The following is a 20,148-nucleotide window of genomic DNA, read 5'->3' on the forward strand; positions in this document are numbered from 1 at the left end:
ATGTACAAGTCAGTGTAGACTGGAAGAAATCCTTTAGTTGAAGAAGTATATCACTGTATATTGAAACGCCTTGAGTTTCTTTATACAATAATTATTATAAATTTTAATAATAAATTATGTACATATAATGATATTACAAAAGAATAAATACAACTGCTCTTAAACATTTTTTAAAATATTGATGGTTTAGACTAGACTTATCACTGATCAATAGATTCAATCTTAGTTTAATAAATAAAAATTATAAATAGATCATATTTGAATATAATTTAAAAAATGAAATAATACACACACATATTTATTATAAACAAAAATATATTTTCAATATATAATAAAACAAACTTTGAAATATTAATAATTAATAAAATGTGGAATAATTTTTAAAAACAATAATTTTTAAAATAATTGCTTCTAGATTTTCAAAATTTATACAACAATTTAGCTGCATTATATTTGTGCATGTATAAAATTCACCGGTCAGTACATTAAATCATTAACAATGAATTTGTATTTTATAATATACTAAGAAATATAGTAGGACCTTTGTTTAAGTAATAAATTTTATTATTATTGTACCAATGGTAAAGTTTTCGTACGAACAATAAAAAACCGCATAGAATGCACACATGGGATTTATAAGTAAGTTGGCGGTACAAACGTCCCACGTGTTTAGTAGTATATTTAATGTCATTCTTTTTACAATCAACATTTTACTTTTTACAACTGTAATTTTTGTACTGTAAAACTTACCCAAATTATTCTCCGTTTCATGTTTAATTGTTTCCTTTTTCTTGCTTCCGAAGATAGTTTTGTAAATTAAATTGATTATTATACCTAAAAATACAGTAATTCCTACTGTAAGGAATACATTTGTGTTTAAACCGGCGTTAAAATCGCCCATTTTCACTCAATATTAATATAAAATTCTTTAATATTCTCTAATTTTATTATAAGCAAACCAAGAGGTTTACAAGATACCTATCTATTCACAATATCTGACAGAATCTGACTGACTGACTGAACTGAAATACTGAAATTAAAGTTGCCAACTACAAAAAAATATTGTTATATTACTGACAACACTACAAAGATTTAGTTACCAAATTTGCATGTTGGAATTACTATCGAATTTATAACAAAATTATCGAGCAAAGGAAGAAAAACCGACTTCTGTTTATCCTTATACCTTCCTTAACAAATGCGATAATTGTACTGAGTAAACCTTATCTTTGTGCTGAATATCGAACAGATATTAAAAATAAATAATTTAATTACAGAGTTATAGAGAGAGTTTCGGTTCCTAATAATAAAATAATATGCCCGCTATTATGAACTTTGTCCGTTTTAGAAATGAAACAGATCTCAAATGACGAAAATTTGAAAATACAAGCAATATCTATCTTACAATAATTCTAATTTATTTTATAGATTTTCTTTACTTTAATAATAGTTAAAATCGTTTTAATATGGATATATTACATTGTAAATTGATGATTTTTTTAAATTGGCTGGTACCTATTACAAAAAATTATGAAATAATTTTGACAGTTTAATTTTACTCATTAACTTTATATGGACTTGTAACAAAAATTAAATTTCAATAACACAATTTACATCCCATACAATATGCCAGGTCGAAGCAGAAGGTAAGTAACAATTTTTAAAGATTCTTTCAATAGAAATACGTGTTTCATAGAAAAAAGAAACAGGTGTCTATATAAAATATTGTACTTCTTCTTGATTTTATGATACCCACAACCTGATTCGATTTAATAATAACGTTTTATAAAAACAAGTATCTATTAGAATTATTAGTTATCTGGAAATGTGGATTATTATTGCAAATTTTTCATTTATCTATACTAGCGACCACCTCTCGTTTTCGCCGGAGTAGTAGAGCATTATCCGATACCGTATACTGGAGCGCAGCGGAGTGACTGCATCAAGTTGCGTATATAATTGAGTTACGTTATTGCAAATCCGCTTGAATTTATTTTCTTGAGCTTTTTAATTTACAATAACTCCTAAGAAATTCATTAAAATTATAGGGCGTAAAAATTATTATACCTAATGTGTATAAAATGCCTAAGAATATTATCTTATCTGTGCTTAAGGTAAGTAACTTATTTACTCGTAGTTTGATATAATAATTAGATACAGTAGCCATCTAAAACGCTTTGGAAATGCCTCATGTATGTAACAGTATTTTATAAGTTAAAATTGGTAGCATACTATCCTGTAAGTTAGAAATATCTTAGATTTGTAGATATATAGAAGATAAATATTACCACCAATTTATATACCCGTTTTAATTAAAAAATATTAGAAATATCCTCCATATTTTACAAAAGCTATCTATTTATAGAAAATATTGAAGTAATATTTAGCCTTCCAACAATAAAAAAATCAATGTAAATATTTTTAGATCAATTACACGCGTTGGAAAACAAAGAAATTGTTTATTATGTAGGGGGCGCCATTATGTTATAGTACCGGATAGTTATTAAGTTATAGAATATATTTAGAAGAAAATAATGTAATATTTCTTATGAGCTCTTTTTGTGAAAACTAAATAAATGAAATATATTTTTTTGTGAGATGAACTGTTTTTATTTATTAGAATTTAGATATGGTCTCACTGTTCGATATTCAATTTTTCTAGAGTCTTAAAATGACATTACATTATTTTTAAATCTATACGTCATTGACGTCAGTCACATAACATTACTTGTTCATTGTATTCAGTGATAAGGTGTTTTATCGAATTGTTGTCGATTTCTGCGCAGTTAATCAACTATATTATTTGAATTATAATAAAAATGCCTCGACGAGGACGTTCTGCAAGTCCCCCACCTGCGCCACAAAGAAGGTAATTATTCTATTCCAATAAGTTGCTGCTTTTAAGTAATTTCAATGTCATGTGATGTTGATAACCTCCCAAAATTTCAGGGCTGCACCACCGCCAAGCCATGTCCCGGCTCGTGCTCCTCCATCGAGCGTAGCACCAACACAAGCTCAACCCCAGCAGCCTTCCCTTTTCGGGCAGATGGCTGCTACAGCCGGCGGAGTAGCAGTGGGATCAGCAGTGGTTCGTAATGTTATTACGTAACGTAACCAAAAATATGGAATAATCTAGATTATTTAAAATTCTATTACAATAAAATAACATTTTGTGCAATCAAAATCATTATTACATTTTGTTTCTGAGAGTGGCAAGTCGCCAATAATGTGAAGATGGTCACATGTAATGTTATCTACATACATCATGATTGTTTTTTCATATTTTCGCACTATTTTTTGGTATATTTACTTGCCTGATCATCCATTATGTTATGTATTTGTATCCACATTATACTGCATAAAACTAACAAACTAGACAGTATGGATTTTTCATCTCAAATGGCTTTATTAGAGAACAAAAGAATAATATTATTTTTGGACTTATTCTTAAATTAGTAATGTCTATAACAAGATATGATAAGCTTGTTTATGAAATATGTCACTTATAGAAAAACATAAATAGACAAGTATTGCACAATGATTTTTTATTTCTTTTGCATATAAATAAATGATTTAGATTCAAGAGTTAATTTTCTTGACTTAAAGGGTGGTATTTTTCTAATACAGCTATCTTAATTTTATTTGTTAATATTTCATATTTGGTTCGAAACAACTTCACACTGATTTGGATAATGACACATGTTACTTATTTTTGCTTTTTATATTTAATTACTGCAGTACAGTATATTTAAACAAAAAAATAAAATTATAATTATTCAGTAGCTAATCTGTATACCTATGTATATGTTTTGAAAATGCTTGAATATTATCAGAATATTTACTCTATAGTGGATAATATAATTCTCAATAAAACTAAAAGAAAATTATATTTGAATAAACAAAATGTTTAATTATATTTATCGGATATATTTCTTAATTGATAACTTTTTTTGAATAGATAATTTTAAAAAAGAGTTTTTTTCATTGGCTGTCTGTTAATTGTGTCCCGTTTTGAGTCGAAGAATAAATGGTCACATTATCTATAGTGGATATTTCGTGATAATTCTCAATAAAACTAAAAGAAAATATTATTTGAAAAGTTAGTAGTGCCATGCTCAAATATCTAATTTGATTTGTTAAATATACACTTTCCTGACTATAAAGGCAAATATTTTTTTCTTTTACTCTTTAAAAAGAAACTATGTGCTTTTATATTACAGGGTCATGTGGCTGGTAGTGCTTTGACTGGAATGTTCAGCGGTGGTAGCAGCAGTGAGCCAGCACAGCCTCAGCAACAGGCCCCAGCTCAGACCTATCAACAGTACCAGGGCCAGCAGCCCCAGGGTGCTTGTGCTTGGGAGATTAAGCAATTCATAGAATGTGCACAACAACAACACGATTTATCTCTATGTGAAGGCTTCAATGAGGCTTTACGTCAATGCAAAGTTAACAATCACTTGTAAAATAAAACAATAAGGTGTTCTATTTATTAATGTAGAATGGTTTTCTCTATTAGAAATTAATTGTACATAACATGGCCAAAACAATTTAGTCATATTAGACATTTTTCCTTTAGTCCACAGAAAATGGAACACCTTACTAGTAATTTTTATAATTTTAATTAGATGAATGACAAGGACAAGGGTACATTTTTCTTTTAGAAAATTTTAGTTCAATAATTGTTACATTTATAAAATATTATGATGTAAAATTTAATTCTTTATAACAATGTAAACATTTGTGTTGATTAATTTTTAGTGACAAATATATTCAGTAAATACAAAACCAAACAAGAATTTTATTACAAACATTGCGGTGAATGGTGAATTTACTATAATGGACTAACCTGACCTCATGCTCATCTTATCATCCTCCACTGGTGCCCCACCAGCGTAAACCGTTAGGGTATGTGGGTGTACCATTCCATTATCGTAAAAAAATATATATATGTATACTGTATATCAAGTATTTTAAGTATTTTCTCCAATAAGAAAAACTGTCCTGATTATTTAGTGTAGAATTTTTTTAGTATATATATTACAGGCTATATATTACCTACAGGCTTTACTAGTCAGTTGTATTGAGAAACTTATAATCACTTGGCATAGTGTGTAACTGCAGCACATCAAAGCAAAAACGGTATGATATAAATTTATTTCAATATCTGGTATAAGGATGCTAATTTACATTCTTGTCAGGTATATAAATGAATAACGCGTTTAAAATGTGAACTCATGTAATTGTAAAGTTTCGATCAGAATAGCCGAGCTTATAGGATATAAATCTTAACAATAATACCAATTTATTATGCAATGATGAGTCATAAATATGCTTTATAATCAATGCTTTTTAGTATCAATCCCATCGTCTACCATTGTTACGTCTATCGATTACAATTCCAGTAGTTTCAAATAGTTAAATGACACTTCATTGTAGATACGGGATCTAATTCACGATTTCACCATTTCATTAGGTATTTGATACACGTGGAATTTTGCATTATTCGTTTCTTAGTCGTTCCCGTTACTCCCGCGCCGAGCAACATGCGCCAGCGATACCACCTCGCATTATTGTCACGCCTACACCACGTCGCTCCATGTTTCGTGACGCAGCAGCGGTTGCAGGCGGTGTCACAGTGGGCACAACTATGGTATGTTTTCAGACAATACAGACAGTTTAGCGCCTGGAAACTCGTAGATCGTTAACTAGTAATCTTCTGATACTGCTTTAGTATTTTTTGTTCTGTATAACCTATGTATAAATTTTCTGACTTTCATAAAAAGGCTAGCCATCTTGTGACAGTGCAGCTGCACTGTCACAACCCCATTGATTGTAGTATTTTGGTCAGTTTTCCTAGAAAAATAATTGTACAGGGTCATTTGGCGGGAGAAGCGATAACTAGCATGTTTGGTGGAGGCCGTCGGCAACAAGAGGTGGTACAGCAATTGCCGCGAGACTACCAACTGGGTTCGGATCCCAGTGGCCCTTGCGCGTACGAGATAGCGCAATTCTTGCAATGTGCTGCTAATCGCGAAAATTTGCAGGAGTGCGAAGCTTTTAATGAAGCGCTCAGGGAATGTAAGCGGCGGAATAGTAAGTAATATTAACATATATCAATAATACAAGATAAGCTCGGCCGTAGGCTACGGTAATCATTTACCATCAGATGGGCCGTATAATAATTTGCCACCATCGTAGTTTTAAAAAAAAAAGCATAATTAAGAACTTTCTATGCGATGCCTTGCCTCTTATTGCCATAAGTATATATATATATATATATATATATATATATATATATATATATATATATATATATATATATATATATATATATTATATTAGTACATTAACACTTTGTAGAAAGTAGATTTTGTTTCGTATGTACCAATCGTCATACCTGATGAGATCTAAGTAACAGATTTAGTCAATGTATACGGCAATTCATATTTTTCCTCTCCTTTGTTTCAGGAATACCATAGGACCTATGTAACTTTTAAAGAAAGCTCTAACTAACCATAATAAACTCAGCACAATAATAAAAGGTAACAGGATATATTTCTTTTAATTGTTCTCTTTTAAAGCTTACGTAAACGACTGGTATGTTACCATAGCAGTAGGTATGATGCAAAGAAAGGAAAATAAACAAAAACCAAAGGGCTTGACTAAACTAAGCAGTTTCGTAATATTAGGCTATCATCCTCATAGTAATAGTACCATCCTCCGATAAAAGTCTACTGAAGAGCTCGAGGCTCTGCAGTAGACTTTTGTTTTATAGCACAGGGAATAAACGAGCATGTGACACCCTTGATGGTAAGTGATTACCGCCGCCCATGAGCACCCGTAACACCAGGGGAATTGCAAGTGCGTTGCGGGCCATTTAAAAAGGAATAAGCTCTCTTCTTGAAGGTTTCAATATCGTGTCTGTTTGGAAATACCATTGAAAGCGTAAATTAAATTTGATTATGAGCACCGTGATTTATCCGTCGCAAGTATCTCCTTAATTAATTACGGCCTGTAAAAAAGCAATTTTCTATTTTGTATTAGTGTTCACAAAATAATATATATCTAGGTAGATAAACACGTTATATGATTCTATAGGTACTCATTTCATACAATATAATTACTAGTTGTTTAAACTGTTACTTTTATCGGCTGGGTTATATACGAACTATTCAATCATTCGTTATTGTCATTTACAGGTATATGCTATTTTAACTTTCAGATGTTTTACGAATTCGACAGCATGTCAGCATTCTCGACAAAAAGTCTCCCTGTTATTTTATGACATCACATATGTATTCTATTTTTGCTCTATGTATTTAAGCTCTGCCAATTTTCTGTAACTAATTTATCGGTGATATTTTTGCAATGGACACTAAAATTGTATGTATCTTTTATGCGTTTTCAAAATGAATGTCATTAATATCGGCAGTACTGACGTAGACAATCTTGATAGTTGTTCAGTTGTTATTCAGTTGTTACCAGTGCAACCACCTATCATTGATATTGTGGCTGGGTTTGCTCGTTCTTTTACCTCACTATAAATAATTTACGCGTCACATTAAAATTGTAGATTGTTTGAGACAATAAAAATATGGATATAGGATCTGATGAAATTAAAACAACAGAGTACAGGTGTATACATATAAACTTAAATTTTATTTACACCTTAGTACATACAAACTGTGACCCCTTTTTAGTATAAATAAAGATTCCATTGAAGTATGACGAACAAGAATATTTAATACAAGCTTTTGTAAATGGCTGTGACATATATACTTTGAGTATGGAAACGTTATTGTAAAATAAACATGGATATCTTCCGGAAAATAAGAATCTATACATAAACATTTATGTACAATATTTAACTAATCAGAATTTTTACAATTTGGCACATTTAGTTTTATACGAGTGTAAGGAATCCTTATATTTTAAATGCCTGTATGAAAATATTTCTTTGGAGTTGTGCTTGTGCAATATAAAGTTTATTTCATGTTACTGACCGGAAACAACATTAATCCCTAACAAATGATATAATGAATAGAAAACAAAAAATCATTTCTATACAATTATTGCAAATAGAGCAAAATATTTAACATTGTGACAGAAGACAACAATTAGAACTGTTATAACTGTGTGCAAAAGACAGCAAAAACATACGGCGTCCATACAATAAATAATTTACCATGTATTTTGTCAGTGGCAGAAATAATAAAAAAATTTAATATTCCCACTGTTATGTAAAATTTATCTTTTTATGCTATAGCTTTTATCATTTGTATATAGTTAGTATCTGTACCTATGCTACATTGTTCGGTATATGCGAGACCCGTTTTATTCTATTGTGAATTCGTTCGAAGATTCGTATATTCGTCTTAAATACTAAAATTCAACTAATAATACGTTCGAATGCTTAAACTAAATCAGTCTAATTCTTAAAGCGACATTATAATTATGTCTAACAGTAAAGCTAAAACAATGCTATAAATCACACACTGGAAAATTTAATATTGACAAAAAATAAGGCCACTAAGTTTCATGTTAATTTGCTTTGAAAGTTGAATTAACATTTATTGTTAAATTATAATATATAATATTATCAACTGGAAATAAGTTTACATTTTTACAATCAATTTTAATTCTAAGTTAATATGGCGGGTTACTAAATGTATGGAATTGAAATCTGATTTATTACGGAATTATTTTAAAACTTTCATCTCAATTTGTTACAAGATTTAAACAATAATTGAACACAATAATTCTAACAGTTAGTTATTTTATAGCATATTCTGTATACTTAACATTTCAATATAACATCACAAAACAATGCACCGGTGTTTAAATATTATCAAATAAACCAATGTAAACAATGGACTATACAAAGCCATAATTTCCAAAAATAATTTAAAGCTTATCACATATTTTTACACTCAGTGTAAATTCTCAAATACTCTATCTCTGTGAATATAGAACGGTTTTACATATTTGCTATTGTAAAGCGTGTCATAGTCATAACAGATTTACAAATTATTTAGCACATTTTTAACCTATAATAGCCCTATAAACATGTAAAATTTACAAAGATCTTTGTTCGCACCAGTATTAAGTTATCTATTTACATTGCGAAAAATATGACACAGAATTTTCTGATAGCATTTGGATTTGTCAAAGGTCGTCTCACGTAATAACTACGCGTGTAAAGTATCCAATATACTTCAGGCTTACGGTTGCACGTCACAACCGTGTTTCCCATAGAATCAGATGTGCGTCTTTGGGGTTGGGATCTGCGGCTGGCGCAGGTCTCTCCGCGGCATCAGCGGTCTGCCTCCAGTCTACATATCCTCGTCCGCCCACAATAGTCACTACCGACCTCCGGACCGCACTCTCTCCTACTATGTAATCAGCACCGCGGAGACTTCTTCCTGCGTTTTTAGGTGTCGGCCTTCGTTCGTTAGCTGTGGCGGAATCGCTCCGAGAAACTGAGCGCTCTGACGCTGTGGATTTTCCTGACGAAGAGTCCGGTGTAGATACAGCGACGGGTGCAAGTCCAGCTGCACCCGACGCTCCAGAACTGTTTCGGGAAACAGCGCGTAAAGCCATCGACTCCTCGCTTCCGGAAGACGTACAGAGACTGGAAGCGCGTGAATCTACAGACCAACTGGATAAATCGAGACTTCTTGGTCTTCCCGCCCGCATTCTCAATCTCCGATCGAGTGTGCTGACTCTGAAAGGAATCGCGGCCAATTCCGGATCACTTCGTCGCAATGCGTCTCCGCCCGATCCGCTCACATCTCCTTCGCCAACACAGTCTTTTACAAACATTAGGTCTCCAAACAAACCGTAAACATCACATGCATTCAAGTTTGCGCACTTTGGCAATGTTTTACTTAGTCGTACGTCTCCAGGCTTTTTCCTTCGCACAACCGCTGACTGTACGCGTTGCGGTCGGTACGGGCTAGATTCTTCTGATATCCGTCGTTCCAATTTGGGTTTTTCATTATCTTCTTTAGTTTCTTCCTCCTTGAATTCTTGAAGGGTAGTAGTGTCAGCGAGAGCCCGAGCGTTGGAGAGATTACGTCGAATAATGTTAACATCCACATCTCTTGACTCCGGTAATAAAGATAACAGGAATGTCACGGGGCCCGCGTGCGCGTGGTAAGCGACAGCAATATGTCCACCAATTAGCGGTAGGCCTTCTAATTTTGGTAGTGGCACTGTGACTGTGACGCCGGCTGTTGTTCCCACCCATAGTAATCCTTGTCCAGCAAGTAATGCGGACACGTAAGCCGGCTTGCTTCCTTCTCTGGCTCCGATAGTTTTCGCCACGTCTGCGGCTATGTCAATATTCTGTAAATGTTCAAAGGTCTCCGCATGGTATAGACTAACATAAGTAGAATCTGAGAAAGCTGTCCATAACCCAACACCAGAATGTGCTAAGTATCTAACAGAGCGGTTGTCGTCTCCTTTTAATTCTAGTATACGCATTATTTCTGCTGTGAGTGCATTTATGGCGAACACACGTCGAGCGCAAGTGGCGTAAATTATGCCATCAACAGGCAGGACACAGTACACGGGTTTGTCTCCTAGTTCAATAGCGAGAGGTTCTTGCAGCGCCCAGGAATCATCGTGATTCCTCCTGAAGACTGATACCCTGCCATTAGCGAGTCCGACAAACATGGAGTCGCAGTGGTAACGGATTTGAGTTACTGCAGCGATGGTATGGACTTCCGTCAGTTTCTCTTGCTTCTCTGGTTCTACGCCGGAGAATATGATGATCTTCTTATCCTCAGTGCCGAGCCAAACTGTGTCGCCGCACAGTGTGGTCACTTGTCGAAGTCCTTTTCCATATTCTATTGAGGTCACCTATAAAATGACAATAAATTGTAGTACATATTACCTTTAATTAGCCGAAACATACTTGAAATTAGATACTTAATCAGAGAAAGATAGGTATATAGAAATTTATAAAAGCATTTTGTTTATTATAATATATATATATATATATATATATATAAATATCCCCTTGGGCACTTTGTGGCTCAGACGTGCCGTATAGGTAGTTTTTTGTTGATCCTTTTTCACTTGTTGATCCGGAGGCCTTTTGTTGATCTAATGCCAGATGACCATATGTAAATGTTGCTCCGTTTTGAGCCACAACTGTCACGACGAGTAATAATAATAATTAAGCGATTTATACACGATTTTATACAAATCCACCTTTTTGGCATACGACCACTTCTTGATCCAATTCAAACGGGCCAATCAGGGTGCAGCATTTGCCAAGGGCTTCCTCATTGGCACGTTTGGGCTACTACATTATGGCTACAGTAACTTAATAATGTCTAGCTAGTATTTCAAGAATAATAGTCTATCTAATCTAAATATTTATAGAAATCAGTCTGGAGTAACGTGACTCCAGATCAAACCTCAATACTTGTTATTTTTTGGACGGGAATCTTTTCTTTTGTAACAACGTTACTGAGCGAATAAAGAGATGACGCAACGGCGGATCCAGGGGGGAGCGTCATGGAGGTCATGGGAGTCATGGGGGCGTCATGACTCTCCCCCCCCCCCCCCCCCCCCTTAGCCCAGAACTTAGGTAGACCACTAATTGAACTAAAAAATAATGAAACAGCAAATTTTTTTGCACGATCGGAGTGTTGGTGCAGTAGTATTAATTATAATTAAACATTGTTACTTAAAACATAACAGTTAAAGTACTATAACACTAAAAGCAAAATAGGTATTTTCAAAATACTTTTTCAAAATAAATTACCCTTTGAGTTTTTGTCCAAACCTCAGATATTTTATTTATTTTAGGTATATCAATCAATACATAGTATAGCATAGTACAGTCTGTCTGTCTGTCTGTTTGTTCCGGCTAATCTCTGAAATAGCTGGACCGATTTTGACGGGACTTTTTTGGCAAGTAGCTGATGTAATAAGGAGTAACTTACGCTACTGTTATTTTAGAAAAATAAAATAAAATTTCACGCGGACGAAGTCGCTGGGGCCAGCTAGTCTATAGATATACCGAGATTTAATGTTTAAGTTGCTATTATGTTATTGACAAAATTTTACTGTAATGTTTACTACATGCATATGAATATATATAAGGTACATATACCAAAATAACTATTTTTATAATTTTAGTCTGTCTGTCTGTCGGTCTGTTTGTTCCGGCTAATCTCTGAAATGGCTGGACCGATTTTGACGGTACTTTTTTTTGGCAGGTAGCTGATTTATAAGGAGTAACTTAGGTTACTTTTATTTTAGAAAAATAAAGTTAAATTCCACGCGGACGAAGTCGCGGGAACACCTTGTTTTTAATAAAAACATCTTTTTTGTGGTACTTGAGAATGTTGAATGTTGAAGCCAGTTGTTTGTAATATTGAAATAACCGTTTTTTACTACTTGCATATGAATATAAATACGGTACATACACCAAAATAACATATTTTACAATTTTTGTCTGTCTGTCTGTTTGTTCCGGCTAATCTCTGAAATGGCTGGACTGATTTTGACGGGACTTTTTTTGGCAGGTAGCTGATGTAATAAGGAGTAACTTAGGCTACTTTTATTTTAGAAAAATAAAGTTAAAAACCACGTGGACGAAGTCGCGGGAACAGCTAGTGTATAATATATTAGAGATACCTACGTGTTTTTTTATTGATGACTAGCTGTACACGGGATTTCGTCCGTGTTGAATTTAACTTTATTTTTCTAAAATATAAGAAGTTAAATTCCACGCGGACGAAGTCGCGTGTACAGCTAGTTGTCGGTAGTCTAGCGATTTAGCTAGCACACTGCTTTGATTCCTGCTTGGTGGTCGAGGGTTCGATTCCTCGCACGCTGCAAACATTTGTATTCATGAGTATGATTGTTTGTAACGGTCTGGGTGTTTTCTATGTATAGATAATATATATGTATTTACGAAAAAAAATCTTTGTATTTATATCAGTACCCATAACATAATCTTCAGCTAGCTTAACTTGGGTCTAGATGAAGCTGTGTGAATTGTCCTGAGATTACTATTATTACTATAATAAATCTTTTCAAATCAGCCGATGTTTATTTTTGCCATAATACGTGCTGTTACCATGTGATAATATTACGTACGTACTTATTAAACTATTAACTTATTATTAAATTATTAACTATTTATACTGTTTTAAATGTGATGCGTTCATTATTTATATTTCCTTTGAATTAAAGACAAATGTATATATATATATATATATTTATATACACTTGCACACTTAGTTGATCCAGCCACGATCCGTAGATATTGCTGATCCACTGTCTCTCTCTTTCTATCACTATCTTTGTATTCTAATATGCGATGTTGCCGTTCCGGCCGAGACCATGCGTTGTTGCCATGTATTCGTCGATAGTAGTAGATACTTATACTCGATATATATTTTTTCAACAATTTCCTGCAATAGTGAATCCGTATCGGCATTTTTTTTAAATGCACAAAGATTTTTTGGCTCTGAATATATTTAAAAATCATTTACTTGTGTGTTGATGAATTTATATACTAGTACATGAAGTACCTAATACTTGTTTTGATTTGAATAGGTAGCGATATTATGAATTTATTATACGTAATCTAAAGATTTTGACGAAATAAAAGTAATTAGTTATCTGTTAACCTTGACTTCATGCTGGCACCAGTATTATCAGATGATGAACATACTCTTCGAAAACTTACAGCAGAAATATCGTGTTTGGACTCATTAGATAGGTCTCGATGAATAGAGTTTAAAAAACTTAAAATAAATGGTAAATTAGAAATAATGTATAAAAACCCCTTACGTAAAATTCAACCACTTTAAACTTAATAATAATAATAATTAGGAAAAGAGAAAAGCTACATGCACTGAAAGTAATTGATGCCTTCCACACAATATTTTCAGTATTAAACAACTCTGTTTGTTCAGTAAAAGTGTAAATACACTGGTAACCTTTAATCATATTTTATATGCAAACATTACATATACAAACACTAAAGTTTTATTTCAGAATAGCCAGTAGTTTTCAAGAAATAAGTCTTTGAAATTGTACGTGTAACTTATATATATACCTACTAGTTTTTTCACCATAACAAACAACACCAATATGACCTAGTTAGTAGTTTACCTGTGTACCAATTAATAATAATAGTAATCTCAGGACAATTCATACAGCTTCATCTAGACCCAAGTTAAGCTAGCTGAAGATTATGTTATGGGTACTGATATAAATACAAAGATTTTTTTCGTAAATACATATATATTATCTATACATAGAAAACACCCAGACCGTTACAAACAATTTAATAATAAGTTAATAGTTTAATAAGTACGTACGTAATATTATCACATGGTAACAGCACGTATTATGGCAAAAATAAACATCGGCTGATTTGAAAAGATTTATTATAGTAATAATAGTAATCTCAGGACAATTCACACAGCTTCATCTAGACCCAAGTTAAGCTAGCTGAAGATTATGTTATGGGTACTGATATAAATACAAAGATTTTTTTTCGTAAATACATATATATTATCTATACATAGAAAACACCCAGACCGTTACAAACAATCATACTCATGAATACAAATGTTTGCAGCGTGCGAGGAATCGAACCCTCGACCACCAAGCAGGAATCAAAGCAGTGTGCTAGCTAAATCGCTAGACTACCGACAACTAGCTGTACACGCGACTTCGTCCGCGTGGAATTTAACTTCTTATATTTTAGAAAAATAAAGTTAAATTCAACACGGACGAAATCCCGTGTACAGCTAGTCATCAATAAAAAAACACGTAGGTATCTCTAATATATTATACACTAGCTGTTCCCGCGACTTCGTCCACGTGGTTTTTAACTTTATTTTTCTAAAATAAAAGTAGCCTAAGTTACTGCTTATTACATCAGCTACCTGCCAAAAAAAGTCCCGTCAAAATCGGTCCAGCCATTTCAGAGATTAGCCGGAACAAACAGACCGACGGACAAAAATTGTAAAATATGTTATTTTGGTGTATGTACCGTATTTATATTCATATGCAAGTAGTAAAAAACCGTTATTTCAATATTACAAACAACAGGCTTCAACATTCTCAAGTACCACAAAAAAGATGTTTTTTTATCAAATAAACAGTTTTTATTAAAAACAAGCTGTTCCCGCGACTTCGTCCACGTGGAATTAACTTTATTTTTCTAAAATAAAAGTAGCCTAAGTTACTCCTTATAAATCAGCTACCTGCCAAAAAAAGTACCGTCAAAATCGGTCCAGCCATTTCAGAGATTAGCCGGAACAAACAGACCGACAGACAGACAGACAAAAATTATAAAAATTGTTATTTTGGTATATGTACCTTATATATATTCATATGCATGTAGTAAAAAACGGTTTTTTCTATATTACAAACAGACACTCCAATTTTTATTAAATGTATAGATGTATAGAATATTATTTATTTATTTATTTATTCATCCAAAATAATACAAATTGTGTAGGATAACGTAATAGTAACATTACAGTAAAATTTTGTCAACAACATAATAGCAACTTAAACATTAAATCTCGGTATATCTATAGACTAGCTGGCCCCAGCGACTTCGTGCGCGTGAAATTTTATTTTATTTTTCTAAAATAACAGTAGCGTAAGTTACTCCTTATTACATCAGCTACTTGCCAAAAAAAGTCCCGTCAAAATCGGTCCAGCTATTTCAGAGATTAGCCGGAACAAACAGACAGACAGACAGACAAAACTTGTAAAATACGTTATTTTGGTGTATGTACCGTATTTATATTCATATGCAAGTAGTAAAAAACGGTTATTTCAATATTACAAACAGAAACTCCAATTTTATTTACATGTATAGATGTATAGATTAAAAAAAAGTAACAGTCATAAGGCTAGTCGTATGCCTAATATATATAATAATGTAATAAATTCATTTAAACAGAAATTGCGGCAACATTATTTAAATTTGTAACTTTTTTACTGTCCTTCTCCTTTTTTTCACATCTTTCTGTTATATCCATATAGTTCTCTCTATATTTTCTGTTTTTCTTACTTTCAATTTGAGACTGTACTTATAATTTGATTATCGGATCATTATGTATTTACTTATATATAATATTTATACATTTATGGGTTATATTTACATATATATTTATGTATGTATACTGTTATTTTTTTATAGAAATGTATATTTTGCTTATCTTTATTATCTTTATAAATCTTTTTTTGACATTTCTTATTTATATTAGTGCACCGCCAATAATCTTTCTCTGCACCACTCATGGTTGCCTGGTAAATAACGCGGCAAAATATTAAGTCCGCCACATGTACAAATTTTTTTGTGCATTAAAGTTAAAGAAATAAAAAAATACAATACTGTTTAATGAAAATGCGTGTTGTCTACTGCTTTGAGATGTATCAAAATAAGGTCAACAAAAAAGTCCGTGATGGTATATGTCTATCTCTTAAGGATAACCAACAATAACCATTTTTTATCTTTTACATTTTACGGGATTTTTTTTATCGTATGTTTCCCTTAAAATCATGTAAACTATGTTATTATGTCATAATCTAAAGAAATAATAATATTTTATAGTGACATATCCACTATAAAATACCAAAAAGTAGCAATGTAATTCGTTACGCGCGAATCAGGTGTTATAAGGTCAAAGGTCGGTGCACCCCGCGTATTTGATAAATAGTACTTCTCTGGATGTCTTTAAGAGAAAATGGCAGTATGTACGTGTATATGTACAAGTCCTTAAGTGTTAAGTTTTTCAAATGTACAATAAAGAATAAATATTTTTAAGTACAGTACTTACGTACATTAATATAATACCTACTTTTTACTTGTATCTATTGTTATCAAAATTAAATTATAAGTTCTTAACTTGACCACGACTATGTGACCCTCTCTTGGCGCCAAAACGAGTGAAAAAATGAACAGCATACGACGACGACGCAGTAGCTATAGAGTGGAGCAACTGCTTATTCAGTTTTATTCAACTATTTAGTCCCTCCACCGTTACAATGAATGGAGGCGGATATTACAATGTACGTAGCATTGCGAATATAAAATATCTAGATTAGGTATAATAAATTCATAATTCATAGGCCGTTACGGTATCAGAGCCAAAGTCTTCTTTCTTTGTTTCTGTACTGTTAGATGCGACAGCGACTTTGTTTTTATATTACTATGTAATGATTGATATACCTAAAATAAATAAAATATCTGAGGTTTGGACAAAAATTCAAAAGGTACTTAATTTTTAAAAAGTATTTTGAAAATACCTATTTTGCATTTAGTATTTGAAATACAAAACACAAAACTATTTTTGTTTTTAGAGTGACATTTCTATGAATTCACTGTCGATAGCGAGCGGTGCGATGGAAAAAGATAACCGTTTATAAAAATATAATAAATAACCCTGGACAATTAACACAGACTGATACTGAACTGATATAAATAGATATTTTTATTTTGTAAATACATATATAATATAACCCAGACCGATGAAAACAATCGATGACCGATGAGTACAAATGTTTGCATCGTGCGAGAAATCGAACCCGCGACCATCGGATGTAAAGCGGTGTGACCACCGAGGCAGTCGAAATATATAAATAATCTTATGAATTTAATTTATTCTAATTTGTTTATGTGCGCGGGGTGCGGTGTACGGTGCTCCCCCCTGCCTCCACCGTTGCTGGAGCTTGCATGTACGGAGCATTGCGAATATAAAATATCTAGATTAGTAAATTCATAATTGATAGACCGTTACGGTATCTATATATATTCGGATTAAAATAAGTATCGCAGTAAGGACCAGTATATAAAGTGATCAACACAATTAACTGATTTTTGAAATATATATACAGAGCCAAAAAGTCTTTGTGTATTCAAAAAATATCTAATTTGTTTGTGTGCGCGGGGTGCGGTGTACGGTGCAGGGGGACCCTGCCTCCACCGTTGCTGGAGCTTGCATGTATGGAGCATTGCGAATATAAAATATCTACATTAGTAAATTAATAAATTCATAATTGATAGACCGTTACGGTATCTATATATATTCGGATGAAAGTAAGTATCGCAGTAAGGACGAGTATATAAAGTGATCAACATAATTAATTGATTTTTGGAATATATTCAGAGCCAAAAAGTCTTTGTGTATACCAAAAATTTAGCCGTTCGGAGCCATTCAGTCACGAATTATTAGTAAAAAAAGTGTCGAGTATATCGTACTATCGACGAATATATATGGCCACATCGCAAAATAGAATGCGACGTTGCCATACCGCCTGAGATATACGCGATAGGAGTCAAGTTATTCAGTGCAAAAGGTGGAATCAGCAAGTGTGTAGGTTGTGGCGTGATCAACAAAGTGCCCAAAGAGGTGTTTATATATATATATATATATATGCCTCGACCAGTTGGCATAAACGTAATACACATTTTGTTAGGTCTATATCTATATAAATTGACCGCCTCCGTGGTATAGCGGTCTATCACCCCGCCATGCTTTGAAATTCTTCTGATTGAAGATTCTTCACACATTTTCATATGGTGTTTTTGCTGTTCTCTATGTATATGTATATATGAATTTACAAGTTCCTTAAGTATTTACAAAAGTAGAAATTATTTAAGTTATTTCTACCAGAGTGCGAATTTGTGAATTGTCCAGGGTTATTATTATTAAATACAAAAGAAATCTGGTATAAATATATTTTTTTATTAAACCAAAGCACAAACACATCTGTGAAATAGAAAAAATAGAAAACTAATTCTCATCTTAAGAGGATAAACCCGTGACCAGTAGAAGCAAGATAACCTGTTGCCTTGAACATAATATCTGTTCTATTAGACACATATCTCGGAAAGGAGCCCGCAGAGTGAGCCACTGCCGTCTGGTGGTCTGGGTTCGATTCCGCAACTCCGGCACATGGCTTTGACGACGGTCATCTTGGAGTTGCTAGTGAATAGGAAATCTTACAGTACGCGCTTTATTAAATAGTAAAGTAATATCCGTCGCTTTGTGGCGACATATTTTTGGCTATGTGACACAGTATCCGCATGGATGTCCATGAGGGATTTTCTTCAAGTAAAAAAAAGGCACGTACCTTGGTGTCGGGTAGGTCAAGCGTGACCAGGGTCTTGAGCTTGGCGGCGCGGTGCGTGAGTACGGCCACGTGGCTGTCGGCCGCGCCGCCCGCGCTCACCCACAGCAGCGCGCGAGACCGCCGCGACGGGCCCCCGCCCGACACACCCGCGCTACCGCTCGACGTGTAGAAGCACCCACAACGCACCTATCACACAATCGCTATTGTTCACTTGTGTACTTTGAAATGCTAATATATTTGATATAACTACCTAAACAATATATATAAAAGTGAAAAATTGTAAATAATAAACATAGTCCTAAATAAGAAAGAATTATAAAAGGTCTGTCGCCAACAATCGCCAACTTAATTTTATGTACGTCAGCGGAGAATCTAACTACATTCGTGCGTGTCTAACTACAATAGGTGAATTGAAACAAACGCGCTAACATGCGGCAAAAAGTGACCACAAAAAATAGTACTGGCTGGCTTTTTTTTGTTAAATCGTGAATGAAAGAATGTATTGGAAAGCAAATCGTAAAGGCAACTATTGAAAGTGTAAATATTTGTTCCAATTTTGAACTACGCTTCGACGTTTTAAAAACAACGTTTTAGGTCACCTCTGTCAAGTGCTTGGAGTTGTAGACGGGCGTGGCGGCGACGAAGAGCGGCATCTTGTGCGCGGGCGGCGAGGCGGGCGGCGAGGCGGGCAGGCGCCAGGCGGGCGAGTTGGCGGAGGCCTGCGCGAGCTGCGCCAGCCGCAGCTCCGTGGCCCACGCCAGCCGCGCGCCCGGCTCGCGCGCGCGGAACGTCACCGGCTCCTCGCGCCCGCGCACCGCCAGCTGCAGGCAGCACGAGTCCACCCACGCCATCTCGTCGTCCTTCCTCTGCGGCAACCAACATTAATCTCAATGCCTTTTCCACTGACTACAAACATGAGATTCTCCTTTCATCGTGCCTACACTCGTAATATTTCCTTCTATTCCGGCAACCAATATAATATATACATTAATTCATTATCTTTTGCACTGACGAAAA

The 20,148-nt window shown here is 33.8% G+C and overlaps 4 protein-coding genes across 9 annotated transcripts in view; 2 read left to right on the top strand and 2 right to left on the bottom strand.

Annotated features, from left to right (window-relative positions):
* The window catches only part of LOC131843766 (transducin beta-like protein 2), a 76,849-nt gene extending 75,853 nt beyond the window's left edge, over positions 1-996 (bottom strand). For both annotated transcript variants that reach the window (XM_059192509.1, XM_059192508.1), the window contains exon 1: positions 751-996. In XM_059192509.1, the coding sequence (XP_059048492.1) occupies positions 751-901 (151 nt within the window). In that variant the 5' untranslated portion in view covers positions 902-996. The remainder of the gene's footprint in view (positions 1-750) is intronic.
* A 557-nt stretch (positions 997-1,553) lies between these two features.
* On the top strand, positions 1,554-19,837 carry LOC131843760 (coiled-coil-helix-coiled-coil-helix domain-containing protein 10, mitochondrial-like). Of its 3 annotated transcripts, none has more exons than XM_059192492.1 (5): positions 1,554-1,646; positions 5,515-5,650; positions 5,874-6,093; positions 6,469-6,542; positions 19,756-19,837. In XM_059192492.1, exons 1-4 carry the CDS (start codon positions 1,627-1,629, stop codon positions 6,477-6,479), a joined length of 387 nt encoding a protein of 128 aa, XP_059048475.1. In that variant the 5' UTR covers positions 1,554-1,626; the 3' UTR covers positions 6,480-6,542; positions 19,756-19,837. The 3 variants fall into 3 exon arrangements, with proteins under 3 accessions (XP_059048475.1, XP_059048476.1, XP_059048477.1); XM_059192493.1 differs by lacking the exon at positions 19,756-19,837 and adding an exon at positions 18,876-19,002; XM_059192494.1 differs by lacking the exon at positions 19,756-19,837 and adding an exon at positions 7,223-7,316.
* On the top strand, positions 2,706-4,780 carry LOC131843759 (coiled-coil-helix-coiled-coil-helix domain-containing protein 2). Its single transcript, XM_059192491.1, has 3 exons — positions 2,706-2,869; positions 2,950-3,088; positions 4,221-4,780. Exons 1-3 carry the CDS (start codon positions 2,820-2,822, stop codon positions 4,461-4,463), a joined length of 432 nt encoding a protein of 143 aa, XP_059048474.1. The 5' UTR covers positions 2,706-2,819; the 3' UTR covers positions 4,464-4,780.
* The window catches only part of LOC131843758 (rho guanine nucleotide exchange factor 10), a 51,737-nt gene continuing 39,219 nt past the window's right edge, over positions 7,631-20,148 (bottom strand). For all 3 annotated transcript variants that reach the window (XM_059192490.1, XM_059192489.1, XM_059192487.1), the window contains 3 exons: positions 19,731-19,997; positions 19,132-19,317; positions 7,631-10,863 (listed from right to left, as the gene is read on the bottom strand). In XM_059192490.1, coding sequence (XP_059048473.1) covers positions 9,235-10,863; positions 19,132-19,317; positions 19,731-19,997 — 2,082 coding nt within the window. In that variant the 3' untranslated portion in view covers positions 7,631-9,234. The remainder of the gene's footprint in view (positions 10,864-19,131; positions 19,318-19,730; positions 19,998-20,148) is intronic.

Source organism: Achroia grisella, unplaced genomic scaffold (assembly GCF_030625045.1).
Source record: "Achroia grisella isolate CSIRO2021 unplaced genomic scaffold, CSIRO_AGI_Agris_v1 utg3297, whole genome shotgun sequence".
In the NCBI taxonomy this organism is placed as follows: Eukaryota; Metazoa; Arthropoda; class Insecta; order Lepidoptera; family Pyralidae; genus Achroia; species Achroia grisella.